At 45.3% G+C, this 23,266-nt stretch overlaps 1 protein-coding gene across 5 annotated transcripts in view; it reads left to right on the top strand.

Moving 5' to 3' along the window:
* The window catches only part of IFT140 (intraflagellar transport 140), a 258,874-nt gene that overhangs the window by 13,606 nt on the left and 222,002 nt on the right, over positions 1 to 23,266 (top strand). For 4 of the 5 annotated variants that reach the window (XM_084642124.1, XM_084642123.1, XM_084642121.1 and 1 more), the window contains 3 exons: positions 2,863 to 3,084; positions 16,557 to 16,678; positions 18,584 to 18,726. In XM_084642124.1, coding sequence (XP_084498250.1) covers positions 2,863 to 3,084; positions 16,557 to 16,678; positions 18,584 to 18,726 — 487 coding nt within the window. Of the gene's footprint in view, positions 1 to 2,862; positions 3,085 to 16,556; positions 16,679 to 18,583; positions 18,727 to 23,266 lie in introns of those variants that run through there. The other variant, XM_084642125.1, reaches the window with a different exon arrangement.

Genomic DNA, 23,266 nt, shown 5'->3' with positions numbered 1-23,266 from the left:
AAGCAGATATTTATGAAGTCATTGGGAGGTGAACTATCTCCAATTCAACAGGTTAATCATTAATATTTGGAGGATTTTCTTGCCATGCTGTATTAGGAGGAGAATATCATCAGTCAGAATTTAAATTGTTTTAGTTAACTAAAACAACAACATTATGTATTCTGGATTTTTTTTTCTTCAACAGCAAACATAATTTAACAAAACAAGCATATGAATTTTTGAATGTAAACATTCAAGTTTTTTAAAATCAGGTTTGTTTTTGTTAAAATTGTTTTTAATTAAAATAGTTAAATGACATTAAAAAAAACAACAAAAATGTAATCGAGTATGTCAGCCAGGTCAACATGAGAAACTTAAAATATTGGCTTCTGTGGCTAAGTCAGTCGTCTTCACCTTCATTTTCTTGTTTGTTCATGGTCTGGAAAAGAAAAACATGCTTTCCTGCTTTTTCAGGTCCCAAACGATTTCTCAATTCGGAATGAATTAGTCCAAAGGAAGAAAATATTCTTTCTACATTGGCAGAAGAAGTTACTGCTGTTAAAAGTGAGATAATCACTTCAACAGTCTCTGAATCCAAGTGCTTAAGTGACTTCCACCAGTCCACTGGTGTGACTTTCTTTAAAACATCATCAGCAAACATATATTTCTTGAATGGTTCACCCTTAGCTCTGAAGTTTATTATAGTTGGCATTATGGAGGGATGATTGCTGGACGTCCATGTCATAGCCAACTCCTCTTCTTCAGCAGTTAAGGTCTGACCTTGGTACCGAGTATTGGGAATATTTGCAAGAAAATGAGCTGGAGATAGTGCTTGTCCCATTCGTTTTTTTAATGCTTGTAATTTAACTCTGTCATTGCATATTTCTCTTTTTAAGATCTGACTCAGTTCCTTCCAAATTTCAACAGCGTCATCAATAAAACAGATGTTTCCCTGCATTTTGTTCAAGGCTACAGAAATAGGCTTCAGGGCACTCAGCATGTGTTCAACATTTCTCTTAAGCCCAGTGTTGAGAACTTTGGCTGTGACGGTGCCATCTATTTTTTCACGATTTTGTTCACAAACTGTCATCAGATTAGGCCATTTCTTGATATAGTGCTCAAAACAGTCCACTTCTGAGTTCCATCGCACATCCTGTGGGAGAGTTAGCTTGGTTCCTCCCACTTTTTTCAGAGCAGCTGCTGCAAAGTGATTGTTATGGAAGTATTTTGCCATTTCAACAACATTAGCCTTTATTTCTGGGACACTGAAGTCTTTGGCTAGGAGGTGCATCAAATGAGCACTGCAACTGTATGTTATTAGCTTGGGACTCTCTTCCAAATAATTTCTTCTCATCTTGGATACATTTGCAGCATTGTCTGTGACCAAGCTGCATACTAGACATTTGAATTCTTTTTCCCACAGTTTGTTATAGCTTTTACTGCTACTTTTTGTAAGTATTCTGCTGTGTGTGCATTTCCTGATGTATCAATTGTTTCTGTAAGGAAGACATTCCCTTCTTCTGTTGTCACACAAGCACATATAACAGGATCATTGTGGACATTGCTCCACCCATCAAGAATCAGGTTAACAATTTTACCCTCTAGTCCTTTTGTACACTGCTCAATTTCTCTTTCATACACTTTATCCAGCAATTTGCCTGCGACATCTGCTCTGTTGGGTAGACTGTATCCTGGTCTTAATGACTGAACCATGTTAATGAAGTGTGGGTTCTCAATTAGGAAACGAGAGTTTGTTGCATTAATAAACCGGGCAATTTTTTCATCAATTACTTCTTTTTGTAATCTGCTGGTTCTTATCACTAACTTATCTATGGTTGTTTCTGGATGATGGAGATTTTTTTTCTTTTTGCTGCAGGTGATATACTGTGGCTATGTGACATACATGATTTGACTGAAACATTATCATTGGCAGATAACTCTGAAACTATAGAAAATGATGGTGATTTTGAAGGTGGATAATCTTCAGACCAAATAAGTCAATGCAGTTAGTTAATTATTATTACCATATTGCTCATTTAGTATTACTCATTGCATTCACTGACACTCAGTACTACTTTAAAGGTAAAATTGAAATAGGCAGATCTTCCTTTTACAGCTATTTATTTTTTTTATCACAACTGCATCTAAAATGATAGTACCATAGAGTGTAAACTATATTTTTTGCTCAAACATGAGAATTCAAGAATAGTCCAGAAGGAAGATAGGCAGTCCTTAAACTCACTAACCTCTTTTGTCATATAACTTGAGGTGTGTTAATGAACCACTTCACCTTGAATGGTCCGAGAATATGTGTTAACTACTTATGCTAAACAATTTGTTCCAACTTATATTTGGCTGTGACACTTTGAGTACCTTTCCCAGACCTGAAGAAGAGCTCTGTGTAGCCTGAAAGCTTGTCTCTTTCACCAACAGAAGTTGGCCTATAGAAAAATATTCGATCACCCCCCTGACTGGCAAAAGTATTCTCTTGTATCTTCAGTCCTGGTAGAAACCTTCTCGATCCCCAGTACATGAATCAAAGTTTCTTTAGTTTCAGTGAGAGTTCTTCATATGTACCGAGAGAAGATAGAGCAGAAAAGCAAAGTGAGGCAGAGATTTTTAATACCAATATTGTGTGTGTTCATAAATAATTGTCATATGTCACTTTTTTAAAAACATATTTATACATGTGAAGTACTTGTGGACAACATAGGAAAGAAATGTCTTGTGTGTGTCCACTTCAGATGTTACTGCAGTGTGGTCTATGCTTATCTTGTGTCTATGGCAGAAAATATCTTATTTGGTGGAGGGCAGATATGTGTTGAATTGGAAGAGAGTTTATCCCAAAGCCCTGTAATGAGGTCTGTTTGTTTCCGTTTGCAGGGAGAGCATGTGCCTGATTCACACACTGAAAGGAGTTTTCGGGCCACATCTCTTAGTTGGCACCCATCCAGACTGATCCTGGCAGTGGGCTGGGAGACAGGGGAAGTGGTGGTGCTTAACAAACAGGACAAAGAGCACCACACAGTACCCCCCAACCATAATGCCGAAATTACTGTCCTAAACTGGAGTACTAATGGTACCCGCCTTGTGTCTGGTGATAGGGTAAGTAGCAAAACTGACATGCCATCAGTGTGCTTGATGCTCGTATAATGAGTCCTGGCGATGAAGAAGGAGAGTGGGATTTTTAACAATATTGGATTAATGTAGGGGGAGAATTTCAAGGAAAAGATGAGTCTAATTTCATCATAGTAAGTATTAGTTCTTTGAGTGATTGCTCATGTGCATTCCAATAGGTGTGTGTGCATGCCGCTTGCATGATCGTCAGAAGTTTTTCCCCTAGCGGTATCCGTCGGGTTGGCTGTGGAGACCCTTAAAGTGGCGCCTTTATGGCAGTGTATATAGGTCCCTGCTGACCTGCCGCTTGCTCAGTTCCTTCTTACAGCCAGTGATGGTTGTTGGAGCAGCTCAGTCTCTTGCATTTGCAAGTGCCTACCTAAAGTGGTTCCCTTTTCTTCATTGTATATAGTTGTTATATAGTAGTTTGTAGTTAGTTGGACTTACTTTGGGGGGCTTCCCCCCGCCCTAGTTTCCCCAGGCACTTGGGCATGCCTAAGTCGCAGGGGTTTAAGGCATGCCAGAGCTGTGTGAAACCTATGTCCACAGGCGATCCGCACACTGCCTGTTTCAAGTGTTTAGGAGAGGGCCATTAGACAGATAAGTGCCCAATTTGCAGGAGCTTTAGACCCAGGATTGAGAGAGAGAAGGACTATAGTTTGCAGCTCCTCCTGATGAACTCGGCCATCAGCACACAGCCGGCACCAGAAGCAGCACCGGCATCATCGGTGCGCAGCGCCCCCGCCTCAGTGCGGGATGTCCCAGCACTGAGGAAGGACTCCAAGGAGCATGGGTGCCGCTCCCAGACTCGTAAGGCCACTCACGGTCCCCGCGGCTACATAAGAAAAAGAAGGCGGACAGGAGTCGTTCCCCTGTCAAGAAGCCATGAGGGGACTCCAGCGGGGTGCGTCCTCTGGCGGGACAGCTATGGTCTGGACCTTTAGACCTGGCACCATTGACTCCGGCCCCAACAGGTGGCTTGTCGAGTCCGGTGCTGGTGGCCTCCCTGACTTGGGAGAATATGACTTCCCTCCACGCCGGATACCTACGAGGCAGCATGGGACCTCATTGCCATGATAGCGCGAGCCACGGCACCACAAGCCCAGGCAGCATCAGTGGCATTGGCAGCACCACCAGCAGTGTCTGTCCCGGCACTGCATGTAGCTCCGGCACCCTTTGCAGTACCGATGGCGGCACCACCTCTGGTTCATAATCGTGGCACGCCTATGATGTTACGGCGCTGCTCACCATCTCCCTGGTACTGCTCTCCAGCACCGTTGGGCTCCGCCCTCCTGTGGTTGGGCACAAACTACTCATCCGAGTCAGACGCCAAGTCTTCTGTCTCTCGACGCAGCCACTCCCAGTCCTGGCACCGCAGACCAGTGGAATCATCTTCACTGGCAGTCGCCTGGCTGCCCCAGTGGCAGGGCCCAGTCCAATGGCCCTTTTGGACCCTGGGGGCCTACCATCAGGCTCAGGGTCAGGGCTCCAGGCCGGCATTGGTGACATCAGCACTCTGTGCCCCTCCCTCAGCAACACCCTGAGGGGCTCGCTACACCCCCAGGGCTCATAAGGACCCTGCACAAGACAGGGACTCTGGGCTGTCATGCTCAGGCGCAGCACCCGAACCAGCGCCATCAGTGACACTAGAGCCACCTCCAGTCATGGGAGGCTCCGAGGTACCTCACCCAGCCTCCAGAGAGCCAGAAGAGCAGGAAGACCCTGTTCTATGAACCTCCTCCTCACTAAGCAAGGTGGTGACAGGTACTCCCAGCACCCTACCGGCAATGGACACCAAGGGACACCAGGACTTTCCTAGGACGGTGGCCCTAAACCTCAACCTCCAGGCAGAAGAGGTCATGAAGGAGTCTGACTTGATGGTGGACATCCTTGCCCCGGAGGGTCCTTCTAGGGTGTGGCCGTGCCCCAAATAAGAACAATACAAAACACCAGTAAGGTGCTCTGCCAGACTCCAGCTTCTATACCATCCACCGCTAAAGGAGTGGAAAGACCCTCTTTTTGTGGCACAAAATAGCGTGAACATCTTTTCACGCACCCCCAACCGGGGACTCTGGTGGTCGATGTGGCAAATTACAAAGAGCGGCAAGGACAGCTGGGTCCCACGCCTAAGTCATGGGACGCAAAGAAGCTGGACCTTTTCGGCGAAAAGGTCTACTTGACCAGAGGGCTCCAGCTTTGAGTGGCCAACCAGCAAGCGGTACTCAGCCACTATGCTTGCAACTCTTGGAACTCAGTGGCAAAGTTCCAGGAGTTGCTCCTGGCTGACTCACGCAAGGAGTTTAGCGCGCTCCTTGAGGAAGGCATGGTGTCTCCAGAACCTCCCTCCAGGCCTTGTTAGACGTGGCGGACTCGGCGGCTCGGACCATGGCCACGGCCATTACAATGAGGCACAGTGTGTTGCTCCAGGTGTCGGGGATACCACCTGAGGTTCAGAACACAGTTTGGGATTTCCCCTTTGACTGTGTGGGCCTGTTCACCCAAAATACGGACTCTCACCTGCACAGCCTTAAGGGCTCGTGGGCGACTCTGAAGTCTTTGGGGATCCACACCCTTGCACCTCAAAGAAAGCCTTTTGAGCTTCAGCCCCCGTCCCGCTTCTATTCTGGGCTTCCTAGGCGAGACCCGTCAAGGAGATGGGGCAGAAATAATAGGAGACATCCACCACAGTCCTCCTCAGGCCAAGGCCAGGGTTCGGCCAAACTTTTGAAGATGCGCCCGAGCATGGAGCATCAGTTTCAGTCTCAGAGCCTCATCCCGCCTTTGTGAATTGACTCTCCCACTTCTACCATGCTTGGTCCCAGATCACATCAGATTGCTGGGTCCTCAGCATGGTAGGGGTGGGATATTCTATCCAATTCTGTTCCCTACCACCCTCCTTCCCCGTCCCTCTTCAGGGACCCTTCTCATGAACAACTCCTCTTGCAGGAGGTGCAATCACTTCTCACTTTAGGGACAGTAGAGGAGGTTCCTCAGGAGTTCAGGGGCAAGGAGTTCTATTCCCACTATATCCTCTGGATCTGCGAGACCTCAACACATTCATAAGGAAAGTGAAGTTTCGCATGATCTCTCTGGCCACCATCATTCCTTCCCTGGGTCTGGGGGACTGGTATGCCGCCGTTGACTTGAAAGACACGTACTTCCATATATCCGCTATCCTGGCCCACAGACGATTCTTGAGATTCGTGGTCAGTGGCCAGCACTATCAGTTCAGGGTGCTTCTGTTTGGGCTCTCGGCGACCCCCCGGCTATTCACCAAGTGTATGGTGGTTGTGGCAGCCTTCCTCCACAAACATCAGGAGCAAGTATTCCCGTACCTAGATGACTGGCTCAGCAAGGCCAAGTCGCAAGCACGGGCCACAGAGCATGTGTCTCTGGTGCGGGCCACATTCCACAGGCTGGACCTCATATTGAATGTGCCCAAATCCACACTGGCCCCGACACAGAGAATAGAATTCATAGGGGCTCTCTTGGACTCCATGCAGGCCAAGGCGTTCCTGCCTGAGCTGTGCTTCCAAGCACTCACGTACATTATTGAAAATCTTTGCCGATTCCCACAACCACGACCAGAAATTGCATGAATTATCTGGGCATATGGCAGCCTGCACATACGTGGTCCAGCATGCTGGATTACGCCTTTGGCCCCCTCCAGGCGTGGTTGGCGCAGGTGCACAGGCCGGGCAGGGACCTGCTGGACGCAATAGTTACCCACCCCCCTCGAGTCTCTCCACTGGTGGCTGCAACCACAAGTTGTGAGGGAGTACCCTTTGCCAAACCCCAATCTACACTATCCCTAGTCACGGCCACCTCGGCACTTGGTTGGGAAGCGCACCTGGGCGATATCAGAACTCAAGGTGTATGGTCCCACATAGAACTATCGCTGCATATCAACGTAAGGGAGCTGAGGGCTGTTTGCTTGGCATGCCAAGTGTTCCAGGCCTGCCTGCAGAGGGAAAGAAAGCCAATTTGTTTCCTTTTCTTGAAGGATTATATGTAAATAACAACAATAAATGGATATAGCCAGATACCACTGTTCTCAGTGGTAGCTGATGACAGAACGAGGAGTAATGGTCTCAAGTTGCAGTGGGGGAGGTTTAGGTTGGATATTAGGAAAATCTTTTTCACTAGGAGGGTGGTGAGACACTGGAATGCATTACCTAGGGAGGTGGTGGAATCTCCTTCCTTATAAGTTTTTAAGGTCAGGCTTGACAAAGCCCTGGCTGGGATGATTTAGTTGGGATTGGTCCTGCTTTGAGCAGGGGGTTGGACTAGATGACCTCCTGAGGTCCCTTCCAACCCTGATATTCTATGCAGGGTGCATGTGTGTCGGTGCTGATGGACAACACTGCAGCCATGTTCTATATACACAAACAGGGTGGTGCTCGCTCCTCTCCCCTGTGCCAGGAAGCCTTTGAGCTGTGGGATTTTTTCATCGCCCACTCGATACATCTAGAGGCATCGCACCTTCCGGGAGCGCAAAATGAGCTAGCCGATTGCCTCAGTTCCAGGAGTTTCACGGTCACGAATAGTCTCTCAGGCTGGACATCGTGCACTCGATTTCCCAGAAGTGGGGCATTCCCCACATAGACCTGTTCGCGACACAGAGCAACAGATAGTGTCAGCAGTTCTGCTCTTTCCTGAACCACAGCACAGGCTCCATCATGGAGGCCTTTCACCTTTCATGGATGAGTCACCTGCTGTACACATTCTCGCCCTTCGGTCTCATACACAAAGTCCTCCTCAAGACTCATCGGGACTGGGCTTCCTTGGACCTCATAGCGCCAGCGTGGCCCTGCCAGCACTGGTTCACCATGTTGTTGAACCTCTCAGTGGACAGACCAGTAGCGCTTTGTGTGTGCCTGACCCTCATCACACAGGACCATGGCCATCTGCAACACCCCAATCTGGAGTCCCTCTGGAAACTCCATGGCTGAATCCTCTTGAGCTTCAGTGTTCGGACCCAGTGAAGAAGGTCTTGCTGGGAAGTAGGAAACCTCCACTCATGCCACATACCTGGCAAAGTGGAAGCGTTTCTCCATCTGGTCTCTGCAGAGGGGAACCGAACTGCAGCTAGCGCCAATTCCCCTTATTTTGGACTACCTGTTACAACTTAAGCAGGAGGGATTGGCAATATCTCTCCAGGTACAACTGGCTGCCATTTCGGCCTTTCACCTGGGGGCAGCGGGTAGGTCAGTCATCGGTAATCCCATGGTGGGCAGGTTCCTCAAGGGCTTGAACAGACTTTATACCCAGGTATGACGACCTGTTCCCCAGTGGGACCTCAACCTGGTCCTGTCCACACTCATGGGGCCCCCTTTTGAGCCCATGGCAACCTGCCCTCTGTCCTACCTTTCCTGGAAGATGGCCTTTCTGGTGGCCATAACCTTGGCCAGAAGGGTATCTGAGCTCAGACTTCCAAGCCCTCCTGTACTGTCTTTTATAAAGACAAGGTACAGCTACGCCCTCACCCTGCATTTCTGCCAAAGGTAGTCTCCCAGTTTCATGTGAACCAGACATTTTTACCTGTGTTCTTCCCTAAGCCCCATACCAGTAACAGAGAACACATGTTCCATTCCCTGGACATTAGGCATATTCTAGCTTTCTACATTGAGCGCACAAAGCCATTTTGTAAGTCACCACAGCTCTTTATTGCAATTGCAGAAAGGATGAGGGGGCTCCCGATCTTGTCCCAGCGCATTTCATCATGGATCACATCCTTTATCAGGACTTGCTATGACCTGCCAAAAATTCCAGCCCCTCCGCTTATGGTGCACTCCACGAGAGCACAGGTGTCATCGTCAGCATTCCTGGCACAGGTCCCTGTCCAGGACATATGCAAGGCAGCAACGTGGTCTTCCATTCACACCTTCACGTCACACTACGCCATTACCCAACAGGCGAGGGATGATGCAGCCTTTGGCAGGGCAGTCCTGCACTCAGCAACCAGTTGAACTCCGACCCCTGTCCCAGAGAAACTGCTTGGAAGTCACCTATTGGAATGCACATGAGCAATCATTCGAAGAAGAAAAAATGGTTACCTACCTCTCGTAACTGTTGTTGCTCATGTCCATTCCAAATCCCGCCCACCTCCCCTCTGTTGGAGTATTCCGGCAAGAAGGAACTGAACAAGTGGCAGGTCGGCAGGGACCTATATACATTGCCACTCCAAGGGTCTCCACAGCCGACCCAACGGGTACCGCTAGGGGAAAAACCTTCCGACGATTGTGCACGCAGCGCGTGCGCACACCTATTGGAATGGACATGAGCAACACATCTCGAAGAACAACAGTTACGAGAGGTAGGTAACCATTTTTTTACATGCTTCTGGAATGGAAATGGGTTTATATCAGGATTTCCCCAACTTTATTGGCTTTTCTACAGTGCTCATTGCTATTGTACCTAAGTCCTTTAAATATTAATGAATTTAACTTCACAACATATTCCTTGGTAGTATTTTGCAGATATGGAACAGAGACACACAGCAGTGGAGTAACTTGCCTGAGGCCACCTAGGAAGTTTGTGACAGCTGGCAATAGAACCCAGATCTCCTTAGTCCCAGTCCAGTGTCTTTACGACGAGCCCTCCCACATCCTTCCTCCCCTTTTGTAGAGTGACCCTCCCTCAAACACAGCAAAAACTCTTGAGTGTTCCTAGAATTAGTGTATTTTTAGTTGGAGCAAAGAGCAAAAAGACTCTAGTGGGGGGGAAATGTGTTGTGGAAATATATTTTAAATACATTTATATACATTTAAATTATAAATATATAAAATATATATAAATTATATACATTTAAATACATCATTTCTTGATGAGTTGGTTGCTTTTTTATGTAGCGAAATGAGGAATTATCTATTGATATTCAGTGTTGACTGCTAAATTTTCATACTGGATTCTGTTTTTGCCAATTCCTGAGTCAAAAAAGAAAAATGCTATTCCTTTTGTCTATTTTCTGTGACCTTTTTTGACACTCCCTAGGATAAGACAGCGCTTCTCCAGAGATTTCAGCTTTTACTGTCAGTATGAATCAATGAAAAAGCATAGATCTAATTATTGGCTGTAAAACTTCTGTTATGTTTGGTGGTCTTGACAAAGAAATTGACTGATAAAAGCCACAGTCGAATTGTCCATTTGCATATAGAAAAATTGGGCAACAATGGTGAGATTGATAATGGTGAGATTGCTGATGTGCAGAGACCACTGCCTATCAAGCAGACCACTGTTGTCTCATTGTTAACTTGTACTCCCCTATCTGGCTATATCCATTTATTGTTGTTATTTACATATAATTCTTCAAGAAAAGGAAACAATTTTTTTTCCCTCTGGATATCAATGCTGCTTAACTACAATCTGTTAAATGTAGGTGGTTTACTTCAGATGCATGTTACCGGGACTATAAGAGAGTGCCTGCAGAAAGAGGTGAGTGCTGTGTCTCAAAGATTGGGAGACTTGACCTCAGCCTAATCTTCTTTAAGCAGCTTTGTAGGCTAGTGTCCTCATCTGGGAATGCCCAGCCCCCAGTAATTCAAATTTAGGCTCCAAGAACCACTGAAAATACTTCCTAAAACTTGAGCAGCAACCAGTGAGGATCAGGAGCTCTTTATGTACATTCTAAGTACATAATACTTTGGATAACTTCCAGTTTTTGATGGCTCGATAGTATCGGAAAGGTCTAGGTGTTTTGTATAAGTATCTTGAGTGAAACTGTCTTTATGAAACAAATGCTTTTACAGCAAAAGGCAAAAGCTTTGGGCTATTAGAATGGTTCAAAGGATACCAAGATGTCTTAACAAATAAATCTCATGGGTACAAATGTTACTGTGTCATCTCCAGTTGCCATGATGAAAGCTGGCTAGTTCTATCCCTTTTCTGCAGCCACTAGCATTGGCACATAGAAACAAGCTTTGTGCATGCTCCGTTTCCAGCTTGATGTACTCATGTCTGAGTTTGGAAGCAAATAGAAGACTAGCTCGGCCTTGGCTGAGTAAATACTTTTATTCAAGAGCTCCAATCTTGTCTTCCAATTCTCTGACAGAACAAGAAGCAATGGTCTCAAGTTGCAGTGGGGAAGGTCTAGGTTGGATATTAGGAAACACTATTTCACTAGGAGGGTGGTGAAGCACTGGAATGGGTTACCTAGGAAGGTGGTAGAATCTCCATCCTTAGAGGTATTTAAGGCCCAGCTTGACAAAGCCCTGGCTGGGATGATTTAGTTGGTGTTGGTCCTGCTTGGAGTAGGGGATTGGACTGGATGACTGCCTGAGGTCTCTTCCAACCCTAATATTCTATGATTCTTCCACAAATATTTTCCCCCAGGCAGAGGCTAATGAGACAATTTAGTTTCAGATTCCAGGCTTTGCTACTAGCTGGGGAGCAAAGATTGACTTGACATTAAACTATGAAGAGAAAAAAATTCTCTCCCTAGTAAACATTTGGGGGAAAAAAATATTTTTAGCCATTTTTGGCTCTCTTTGATTCTCCTGCATAATGACAGGTTTCAGAGTAGCAGCCGTGTTAGTCTGTATGGGCAAAAAGAAAAGGAGTACTTGTGGCACCTTAGAGACTAACCAATTTATTTGAGCATAAGCTTTCGTGAGCTACAGCTCACTTCATCAGATGCATGCAGTGGAAAATACAATAGGGAGATTTTATATACACAGAGAACGTGAAACAATGGGTGTTACTATACACACTGTAACGAGAGTGATCAGGTAAGGTGAGCTATTACCAGCGGGAGAGAAAAAAAAATCAAGGCTACAACCTATCCTGAAGGATGACTCATCACTCTCACAGATCTTGGGAGACAGGCCAGTCCTTGCTTACAGACAGCCCCCCAATCTGAAGCAAATACTCACCATACAACAAAAACACTAACCCAGGAATCTATCCTTGCAACAAAGCCCATTGCCAACTGTGTCCACATACCTATTCAGGGGACACCATCATAGGACCTAATCACATCAGCCACACTATCAGAGGCTCGTTCACCTGCACATCTATCAATGTGATATATGCCATCATGTGCCAGCAGTGCCCCTCTGCCATGTACATTGGCCGGACCGGACAGTCTCTACGTAAAAGAATAAATGGACACAAATCAGACGTCAAGAATAATAACATTCAAAAACCAGTCGGAGAACACTTCAGTCTCTCTGGTCACTTGATTATAGACCTAGAAGTCACAATATTACAACAAAAAAACTTCAGAAACAGACTCCAACGAGAGACTGCTGAATTGGAATTGATTTGCAAACTGGACACCATTACATTAGGCTTGAATAATGACTGGGAGTAGATGTGTCATTACACAAAGTAAAACTATTTCCCCATGTTTATTTTTTCCCCCTACTGTTCATCACACAATCTTGTCAACTGCTGGAAATGGCCCACCTTGATTATCACTGCAAAAGGTTTTTTTTTCCCCCCTCTCTCCTGCTGGTAATAGCTCACCGTACCTGATCACTCTCGTTACAGTGTGTATGGTAACACACATTGTTTCATGTTCTCTGTGTATATAAAATCTCCCTGTTGTATTTTTCACTGCATGCATCCGATGAAGTGAGCTGTAGCTCACGAAAGCTTATGCTCAAATAAATGTTAGTCTCTAAGGTGTCACAAGTACTCCTTTTCTTTTATTCTCCTGTGGTGCTTTGAAGTAAACCATGGGGGCATGATCAGATACATGAGGAGACCTGAATCAATAGAACATGAATGAGGTCTGGGTTTATTACAGTGGATAAACCCATTTATTGGGTGGCATAAAGGAAAGGGGGAGAACGTATACTTTGAAGGATAAAAATCTGGTCATGAAGTGAGAGTCATGAGTCTCAGGGAATTTTGTGTCCATTACACTTCCCCATTTCCTCCTTGATGTTACTAAAACGTCAAAGGTGTCATGAGCTTTTTAGGGGTGGAAGGAGCAATCTGACTTGAAAATAAGTGTGTCAAGTCATCAAGCAGAAAGATGACCTCAACTCAGGACATAAATGGGAGAAATTTCCAGCTGTTTTTATGGGCATCTGGGCTCCCCTTTATAACGAGGGGCTTGGTTGCTTATAGAAGCAGTTGGGGGAAAAAAGAAAGTAGAACCAGCAATGTGTGACTTTGTACTTAGCAGAGACCACCAGCCAGAACTCTTGAACCACCAGTGGTCCACAGACCACCATTTGAGAGCGACAGTCTCACAGCTACTGTTTTGGGTTCTCTGCACACTTGAACAGAAACCACTGCATTGGTAAACATTTGGATAATATTTTCAACCTAAAGAACAGAATACATATTGATTTTGTTTTTAAAAATTAAAGCTTAGATTCTGATAACGTAAAGGTAAGAGGAGAATTATATGGTCACTTGTATGGCTTCAGAACCATGCTATATGCTGGACCTTAGGTGAGATGTGATGGAAGAGCTACGTGGAAGTGCTGTGCTATGCTTCATACCAGTACTACTAATCTTTCATTTTCATGAGGACTGTAAAGGGGCTAGCCAGGGCAGGGAGCCACACTGGCTCACTACACCCAGCTGAGGATTGGGGAATTAGTTTGGCCGCAAAAGTCTTCGCTGGCAGCTCTTGTGGAGGCAGAAAGTAAGTACAGTTATGCCGGGGCCCTAGGTCAGGGTGGGGCAATAGTGACTCAGGCCCTCAGGCAGGGCTGCACAATAATACTAAAGCAATAACAGTACAAACATTAGTGAGCCCAGGCCCTAGGTCAGGGCGGGGCAATAATGAGTCGGGAGCTCAGGCCCTCAGGCAGGGCTCAGCGTAACAGTAGGCCCAAGCCTCCAAATGGTTTGGGAGAGGGGAGACTGCCACCCATGAGTTGGGTGGCAGAGGGGACACAGGCCCTCCCACTCCACTGCGTCCCAGCCCAGAGCCCTAGCAGTGGTAGAAGATCTGCTGCTGTGTCAGTGGGGATCCTGGCCGCAACACACTGACGTGGGCTCTAGCAGTGCTACAGCCAGACTAGGGTCGGCTGTCCCCGGGCTACTTCCTGAGTCACGGTGGAGTCCTCCGGGGGGTCCAGCACCATGGGTTCCTCGAGATACCAGGCAAGCGGCAGGCCCGGCAACTCCTCCAGATAGCGGTCGCAGGACAGGTCTGGCAATTCCTCTGGGTAGCGGGCACAGGGCAGGTCCAGCAACTCCTCCGGGTAGCGGGCACAGGGCAAGTTGGGCCAGTCCTGGCGTGCACCTTGGGCTTCAGGGGCTTCCCAGTCACGGGCTAGGCTGGAGGCGTAGTGAGCTCTGAGGGTGAGCCTTTATACTTCCGGGTTGCTGCCTGACCCTCTGAGGGGTGGGCTCAGAGCTCCCTAGTTCCACCCACCCCGGCCTCCGGATGGGGTCGTCCGTCTCTGGGGTGGCAGGGAGCCACACCGCCTTACTACAAGGACTAAATTTACTTAAATTCACTTTATTTTAAAAAAATAAAATAAAATAAATCCTAATAACCCTTCACTGTAATTTGTCTTAATGAAATGAGATTGCAGTTTAAATTATACATTTTGATTCTGTTTTTGTTCATTGCCTAGCAGAGTGGGTCCCCAATTGCCACTGGGCACTCCAGGTACTACCATAATACAAATAATAAATACTCTTAAAATTCCAGCTGCAAAGCTGGTATCATAAGTCAGCTTTTTGGGATTGTGAATGTACATGTCATGCTGCATTGTTCCTCTGCTTCTCTGTTTGCTCCATTTTTCCACTCGGCAGAGGATTGAAATTGATAGGTATCCAAAATTGGAGTGCTTCAGACTGCAAAATTCTTCTCAATTTCAACTCTCTGCCAATTTGCAAAAACTGGGCCGGGTCTAAGGTTCAGCACAATACCCGTACTTGAATCATTATGTCTGCCTGTATTCTTGGTCAAAACAGAACCAGCAACTCAGACTTATTTTGTTTATCAATTGTTGGCTCTCTTGTTTAGAAGCTAATATACTTTCTATGATAAAGGGATATATTTTGTTGAAATGCATTTCTTGAGAATTAGAGCCCAACAACGTTGTCATTGTTAAATCTTGCAATGCCAAGCATTTCATTTAAATTAGTTAATTAGATTTTGATGTTTCTGTGATTTAAACATTTATGGGACTGGAGAGGTGCTGTGGGCAGCATGCTACTGAGTTCATGCAGCTTGTGCAGTTGGATCACTGTTTTGTCATCATACACACATGTGTAGTGCTTGTGAACGTGCATTCACTTTTGGACACTTCTTTTCTAGATAGCAGGAGGGCCATAAGTGGTGTTACTTATTTGATATGCATGGCTGGGGGAGAGGGAGAAGCAGTTGTATGTTGTTTGGACAGAGAAGAGAGTAAATAAAAGCTCTGTATTTCAAATGGCTACATAAAGGTGGCAGTAAACTGGTTTCATAATGGGAGATTTCAAGCTTCAGAAGCTTATATTATAACTTCTCATAATAAAACATGCTAGCAGCCTTCAAATACTTGACGAGGTGAAAAATGGCAAGACGAGTGAAATATGGTTTTGGGTGGAGCGAGCAGGTATAATGGGAATTAAAGGGAAAGTTTAGGCTGAATATCAGAAAAAAGCTCTTTGACAGTGAGCTCTGTTAAACTGTGGAACAGTCTCTCAAGAGAAATAATGAAGGCCCTTTGGTTGAGACACTTAAAACTAGGCTGGATGAAATGCTAGAAAATGGGCTCTGAGGAACAATTTTGTGTTGACTCCTGTGACGTGGACTACGTAACTAATGATCCAATGAGTGTTTTTCTTTTTTAACTTCTCTGATGGTTCTCTCAACTTCTAAGACTGTCATTTTAAAATGTCCTTCTGATCCTAAAAATGAATCAGTCCTCACTACACCCTCACCCTGATGATTTTTTTATAAAGCATTGCAACAGTTCTAAAATTCTCTCTTCTGTGCTGGGAAATCCACAAATAATGACTCCGTGTTTCTCTGATCATGAGTGCTTTTGCTTTGTTTGCCTGCTTGACCTTGAAAATAGGCAGTGGATTGAAACTAACAAGAGTTCTAGAGCTGGATTCTTGTTAGTTTTAGTAACCTGACTGCTCACAAGGAAGAAAAATGGGGTATGGGGTATGATGAGTACGTGCAAGTGCATGTGTCATGGTGCACATGTGCAGAACAAAACAAGGTTGGTCCAATTTTAGGCCTACCAGCCTTAGCAATGTCCTTTTAATTAAGAATGGAAGTAATTAAGGCACTTTTCCAGACAGCTTCATTTTAAATAAATAATGAAATGCCATCATTTAAAAAGTCACTTGAAGTTTTAGCCACCTGTGAAAGGGAGGTAATCTTACCTACATATTAAAAAAAAAAGATGAAAGGTACTAAATAAGAGAAAAATACCATGTTATCAGTAAAAGCATATTGCCTGAAGTGATTATTTAATGTCCATTGAGTAGTTTGTCTCCTATTATTATCTGTTTGCAAAGAAGGTCTGTCTCTTTTGTAATTCTTCCAGCTTGGAGTCATGGTTCTATGGAGAGTGGACCAGCGGGGTCGAGTGCAGGGCCTCCCTTTATTGAAACATGAGTATGGAAAGTATCTTTCTCACTGTATCTTTTGGCCTTCACCTCCTGGCGAGTAAGTGAAAATGCCCCAGTCGGAACTCTGCTAGACATTCTCTCTCTTTAGGGTTGGGGACTTCTTGTTATTAGGTTTGTTGCACAGAGATCCCATGTTTCAGAGTAGCAGCCGTGTTAGTCTGTATGGGCAAAAAGAAAAGGAGTACTTGTGGCACCTTAGAGACTAACAAATTTATTTGAGCATAAGCTTTCGTGAGCTACAGCTCACTTCATTGGATGCATTCAGAGATCCCATGGAAATCCAAACACACACACCTTGTAGTGGCTCCGCCTAACTGCTCCAGCCATTGGTAGTGCTTATCTGCCTTAGATGCAAAGCACAATTACCTGCTGCCTCCTATATCACCCCACTATGAGTGTCCCTTACTCTCTCTCCTACAACCAGATCCTTCTCTCTCCCAGCCTAGAGAGAAGCTCTCAGACCACCCTTCTGCCTAGTCCCTAGTTTCTCTCCCCGACTGCCATCCCATAGCACACACCTTCTGGCTTGTTTCCAGCACCCTTCCCTGCTGACTTCTTCCTCACCCTCCAGTCCCAGATCTTCCTCCTATTCAGATAGCCTCTTGAACCCATTCCCCTGCCAGGTCCCTTATACATGTATGGTTCCAGGCTTTGCTCCTCTTCTTTCCTTCCAACTATCATCTCTCTCCTCCCTCCCCTCCCCCCCACCGGCACTCTTCTAAGCTCTTTTTCCCATTGCTATTTCTGTGCCTTTCCTTTGGTTCCAGGTCCTTCTCCAAACTCCTGCTGCTGACTCCCTTTCCTCTGCACAGATCCAGGTCCCCTTCCTCTCTTCCCCATTGCTGCTGGCTCTCATATCTCCAGCAAGCAATAATGTTGATATTTCAGAGGACTGGCAGCATGACTGTGATCATGTTAACAGATGTGATTTATACTAAATACAATGATTTTAAATGTACAGTGGATCCCCGGTATACGTTGGGTTTGTGTTCTTGGATACCAAAATGACTTATATTGGGGACCCGCTGGTACAGCATTGGCGTAGACAGGATGGGATACTTGGGTGGGTGTGCAATGACAGGAGAACGGAGGGGTAGGAGCGATCTGGCTGCCTCTCCCCTGTCTCCAGCCGGCCTTGCAGGGTTGGGGGGAATTGATGCTCTGGCCAGGGGCTCCCGGAAAATGGCACTCCTGCCAGGGAGTGGGGTTGGGGCACTGGGGCTTGCCCCGCTCTGACCAGGGAGCGGGGGTCGGGGGCTTGGAAGCCCCTGTGCTCCGACCCCACTCCTTGTCAGGAGGGCTGGGTGAGCGGAGTGGGGCAAGCCCCCGACCCTGCTCCACGACTGGAGCTCTGGAACTGGGCAAGCCCCCGTGCTCCATCCCTGCTCTCCGGCTGGAGCACCAGGTGGGCGGTGTGGGGCAAGCACTGGGGTGGAAGTAGAGCCAGGATTGAGGCAGTGGGCCTGGATGTTAAGTGGGTAGGCCACGGCCCACCCATGGCTATGCAGATCTGTTGCATATATGTCGCTCTTCAATAGGGGAACATGTTCCTATTCACATTGCTCCTGATCTGCATATCCGTTGTTTGCAACTTACGGCACAGTACTGCAAATAACTGATATGTGGGACCGATGTGAATCGGAACACTTCCCCTATTGATGAGCGACCTTATGCAAAACAACGGATAAGGGGGAGATGTATACTGGGAACCCCCTGAATATCCTTCTATAAGCAGGAAACAATATTAAGTCATGATAGAGATTAAATCATATTGAATACATTTGAGGATTCCAATATCTCTGCTGAGCTGAGCGTGAAAGATTTCTCCATCATGAATAGTTGCCATATTTTGTTAGTGAGAATCCCCATCCATTTTTTCTGGATTAAAAAGTCCTGTGCCAAGTAGGGAGCTGGAAATGAAATGCCTTTTGGTTGCCTGCAGGGACCTGATACAGCTAGCCAAAGCAGCGGTGAGTGGTGATGAGAAGGCCCTGGATATGTTTAACTGGAGAAAAGCTGGAATCGGAGTGCCTCTGAAAGTGGGACCCCAGGAGGGGTTGTCCTTCTTCATCAGTGTGGCAGATGGTAAGAAAAACAAAAACCCCAATGAACAAACGCTGCCGTTTGCTGGGAAATGTAGTCTCTTTGTTTTCAAAACTCTTCAGTGTAAGGTGGTCTTGTTTTCACTTGTGCTGTTGCACAAATTATTCTTAGAGGGGAAATAAAACACCTAGAAAGATGAAGTGTATAAAGTCATGAAAATGCTAACCTCTTCAGAGTGAGTTCTCTGTGCAGCATCCTTCCTCAGGACCAGTCCTGCTGGGATTGGAAGTTTTGGGAGCAGGATAAATGTTTGGAAGGGTAGTAGCTGTGATGACTTCAGAAGTGGAAATAGCTGATTCCTAGTAATGTCAGAAAGAGGTATCAAAAGTTATTTTCCTATTTTGCATGAGGGATACTCCTCTTAGAATAGAGCTGGTAGTTTTCAAGCACTGCTGTAAACTCAGTGGTTATTCCATTGAAGGAATATACTCTACCCCTTTGAGTGGACTTGATAATCACAGCCTAGCATATGCCTGCTTTTCTTTTCAGAAAGAAAATGAGGGTAATCTGTACCATCCAAAAGAGGTCAGAACTAGAGAGAAGCTATTTGTTCCCTTCCTTTCCAAAGATAGAAAATAATTAATATTTTGTGGTGTTGCTAGAACCAGCTAAACCACCAATGTTAAATGATGTCTAAAGCATATTTTTCTATAAAAATTATAAATAACTTAATATCTCCTTTTTTTTCTTCTTTCACTTTTCCTTTCTGTGCATCTATTCAGTCTTTTTTTCTTTAGTGTCTGTATTTTCCCTTAGACTAATTTGCTTCATGTGATCTCCCCATCCCCCCCAAAAATCTTTTTTTTAACATCTTTCTTCCCTATTTTCACTTTTAGTGGGTATTTGTCTCATCTTTTTCTTTCTCTTGCCCAGTTGCTCCCCTCTCTCTAAATCTCCTGTCTACTGACCCAGGACCAGAACAGATCCTCCATATACAGTTGAAGAGTGTTTTGAAGGGTGGGCTGGTGACCAGTAATTATGATTGCTGCCCTCCAAAAGCAGATTAACTGACAACTCTGGGGATCTAGTTAATTTATGATAATCTCCCAATAGAGTCGTGGTTCTGTTTGCAAGGCTGCATCTACACTGGCAAAAATGGGACTCCTGATTCAACACTGGTTCACCACAGGTGGTGGTAGCAATGGTGGAAACTATACTGGAGACAGGGCTCAGGCATTTTGATCATCATGTAATTTGATTTGTTGATATAAAATGGCATTATTTAATTCATTTAACTGGATTACTTGAGAATAGCATTGATTAGCTATACTGGGGAGGCAGCATGACCTAGTGGATAGGGCAGTGGACTGGGATTCTGGAGACCTGGGTTCAATATCTGATACTGCTTTGCTGGGTGACCTTGGGCAACTAACTTCCCTCTCTGTGCCTCAGTTTCACTAGCTGTAAAATGGGGATAATGATACTGAGCTCCTTTGTAAAGTGTTTTTGAGATCTCTTGATATCTAAGTTTTATTAATTATTTATTTTCTGAATAGGCAACGTCACAGTGAATTCTAAGAAAGTGAAACAGTAAATGACACTGTCAAGGTTCCTTCCCCACTCTGAACTCTAGGGTACAGATGTGGGGACCTGCATGAAAACCTCCTAAGCTTACTTTTACCAGCTTAGCTTAAAACTTCCCCAAGGTACAAACTATTTTACCCTTTGCCCTTGGACTTCCACTGCCACCACCAAACATTTATCCAGGTTTATTTTTATTAGGAAAGCGTTGTTTGGAAACGTCTTTCCCCCTAAAATCCTCCCAACCCTTGCACCCCACTTCCTGGGGAAGGTTTGGTAAAAATCCTCACCAATTTGCACAGGTGACCACAGACCCAAACCCTTGGATCTTAAGAACAATGAAAAAGCATTCAGTTTCTGAAAAGAAGGATTTTAATAGAAGTAAAAAGTAAAAAAGAATCACCTCTGTAAATACCTTACAGGGTAATTAGATTCAAAACATAGAGAATCCCTCTAGGCAAAACCTTAAGTTACAAAAAGACACACAGAGAGGAATATCCATTCTATTCAGCACAGCTTAATTTCTCAGCCATTTAAAGAAATCATAATCTAACGCATATCTAGCTAGAGTACTTACTAAGTTCTAAGACTTCATTCCTGTTCTGTCCCCGGCAAAAGCATCACCAGACAGACCCAGACCCTTTGTTTTTATTCCTCCTCCCAGCTTTTGAAAGTATCTTGTCTCCTCATTGGTCATTTTGGTCAGGTGCCAGCAAGGTTATCCTAGCTTCTTAACGCTTTACAGGTGAAAGGATTTTTCTTCCAGCCAGGAGGGATTTTAAAAGGTGTTTACCCTTCCCTTTATATTTATGACAGACACTGACAACAGTTCCTTTATAGATCAAAGCAGTGATATCCTTTTAATGGAGAAGAAACATCTTTGAACAGTGATGTGTTTTAAATACCATTTACAGGGGAATTTAGCTTTACAATGAGAATTGTCTTTAGAGCAACCATTACAATGATACACAGCTCCACCTAGTGACAAACTCCTTTTTCTGCAAGTGTGTGTGTTTTCTCAGATTTTCCCTTGTTTCTTTGATACGCCATCTAAACTCCAAATTAGGGGCCAAATTCTGCTTGCCCGACTCATTTAAATAGTTTGATTGATTCAGGAATATATGTGCCATTCTAGGTAGTGGCCTCTTACTATTCCCATTATAAATTAGTGTTTTGATAATTTTTGAAGTTTTAGCTTTAAATCCTGTCTAGGCTGACAGCAAACAGCTTCTCAGACCAAGAGCTATCTTTTCAAAAAAGAAGAAATTAAAATAATTTGGCCACTTTGGGTATTTCTATGCTGTAATCATGGGGTATGACTGCATCTTCAGTAGACATACCTCCTCTAGCTTTAATCTAGCCACAGTTTCTCTGCTCTGGTACACAAAATAGCTAGATTAAAACTTAGTTTAGGTATGTCTATACCACCCCACAATTTCACCCCACAATTTCAGTGTAGACATATTCTTTAAGAGATATGTTTCTTCTTTGAGTGCTGTCCCTGTAGGTGCTCCTCTTCAGGTGTCGGTATGTCCCGGTGCTGTTGATCGGAGATCTTCCGTAGCAGTGCCTGGTCTGTGCGTGCGTGCCCAATAGCTGTCTCGCAGCACCATTGGTGCCTCATGTAGCACGCACACGACCCAACCCCTTCAGTTCCTTCTCAACCATCCTCAGCCTGAGACAGAGCTCTGTAGTGGTGTTGAAGAAAACCTAGAAAGGAAGTAGATAACATTAGATTGTTTAGTTAAGCCTCAGTTTGTCGTAATTAGTTGGTTCACTTAGTGTTAAGTTTCAGTTAATCTTAGTTAGACAGTTTATTCCTCAACAAAAACAAAAGTCCTCCATTCTGCCAGTCCCAAGTTAGCTCTACAAAGGACGTTAAAAATATGCCTGGCTCCTCAGGTTTTAAGAGATGCACTTATGCAAGGACTCAATACCTATTTCGGATGGGCACTTGCTATGCATTCACCGCTTAGGTGAGTCGCACATATCACAAAAGTTTGCTCATGGCAGCAGTCTCAGAACTCGAGTGAGGAGGGACAGGGATCTCCGACTTAAACTCATTGTAATGGAGAAATTCCTTATGCCTACTTCAGACCCCAGATAACACTTGTCAAGGGACCCTCAAGGCACATCCTCTGTGGGCGGAGCTAGTAACCTTTCCTCCACAAAATTGAGAAAATGGCCACTTCCTCCCCAAACAGAGAACCATTAAAAAAGAAACTGTCTCTGGTGAGATCTCTCTCCTTGGTGCTAACCTCAGGCAGGGTGAGTACCTTTGAGGCACTTGGCACCTCCTGCACCCTCTGTACCGGGAGTTCTGCCAGCAGGGGAAAGGAGTTGAGTGGTAGGCACAAACCAGCCTCCTCCTCCACGGCATCAACTACTCCTGTGAAGGATACAGTGCCACAGCCTTCACCATTAGTGATGCCCCCTCTGCCCGCACCGACTTCATCGGAACCGTTAACAGAGAATTCAAGGATGGCACCACTGACTAAGGCTACACACAAACGATCAGCACCGACCAAGCTACCACCTAATGTGTCAGCACAGAAAGACACTGTATTGAAAATAGTGGCACCGTGTCCTCTTACACATAAAGTAGACATGGAAGTAGCATCTACCCCCAGATCTCTGCCGTTTGGCACCAATGGCTCGCCAGTCCCAGCAGCACTGGACCAGCTGGAATCCCCCACTGCTCCACCATTTTCAAGCGAAAATAAGGATGACCTTGAAGAGGCAGTCTTCTCGTCAGATCACTCCTCACCATCAGGTACCAGACCACCAATGTCCCACAAGATCAAGAGAATAGCTTACCAGGGACATGCATCCTTGGCTCACAAATCCCTGAACTATCACCCTCTTTCACACCCTAGAGTTACAAATAAACAAACAGAAATCTGCTCTAACCCCAGTACAGCAATTGGACTTCATCGGAGCGCATCTGGTCTCAATAGAGGCCAAAGCATCACTACCAATGACCAGATTCTCAGCACTGACC

The sequence above is a fragment of the Lepidochelys olivacea genome (genome assembly GCF_965140295.1).
Source record: "Lepidochelys olivacea isolate rLepOli2 genome assembly, chromosome: 10".
Classification (NCBI taxonomy): domain Eukaryota; kingdom Metazoa; phylum Chordata; order Testudines; family Cheloniidae; genus Lepidochelys; species Lepidochelys olivacea.
This window is presented reverse-complemented; position numbering and strand designations above follow the sequence as displayed.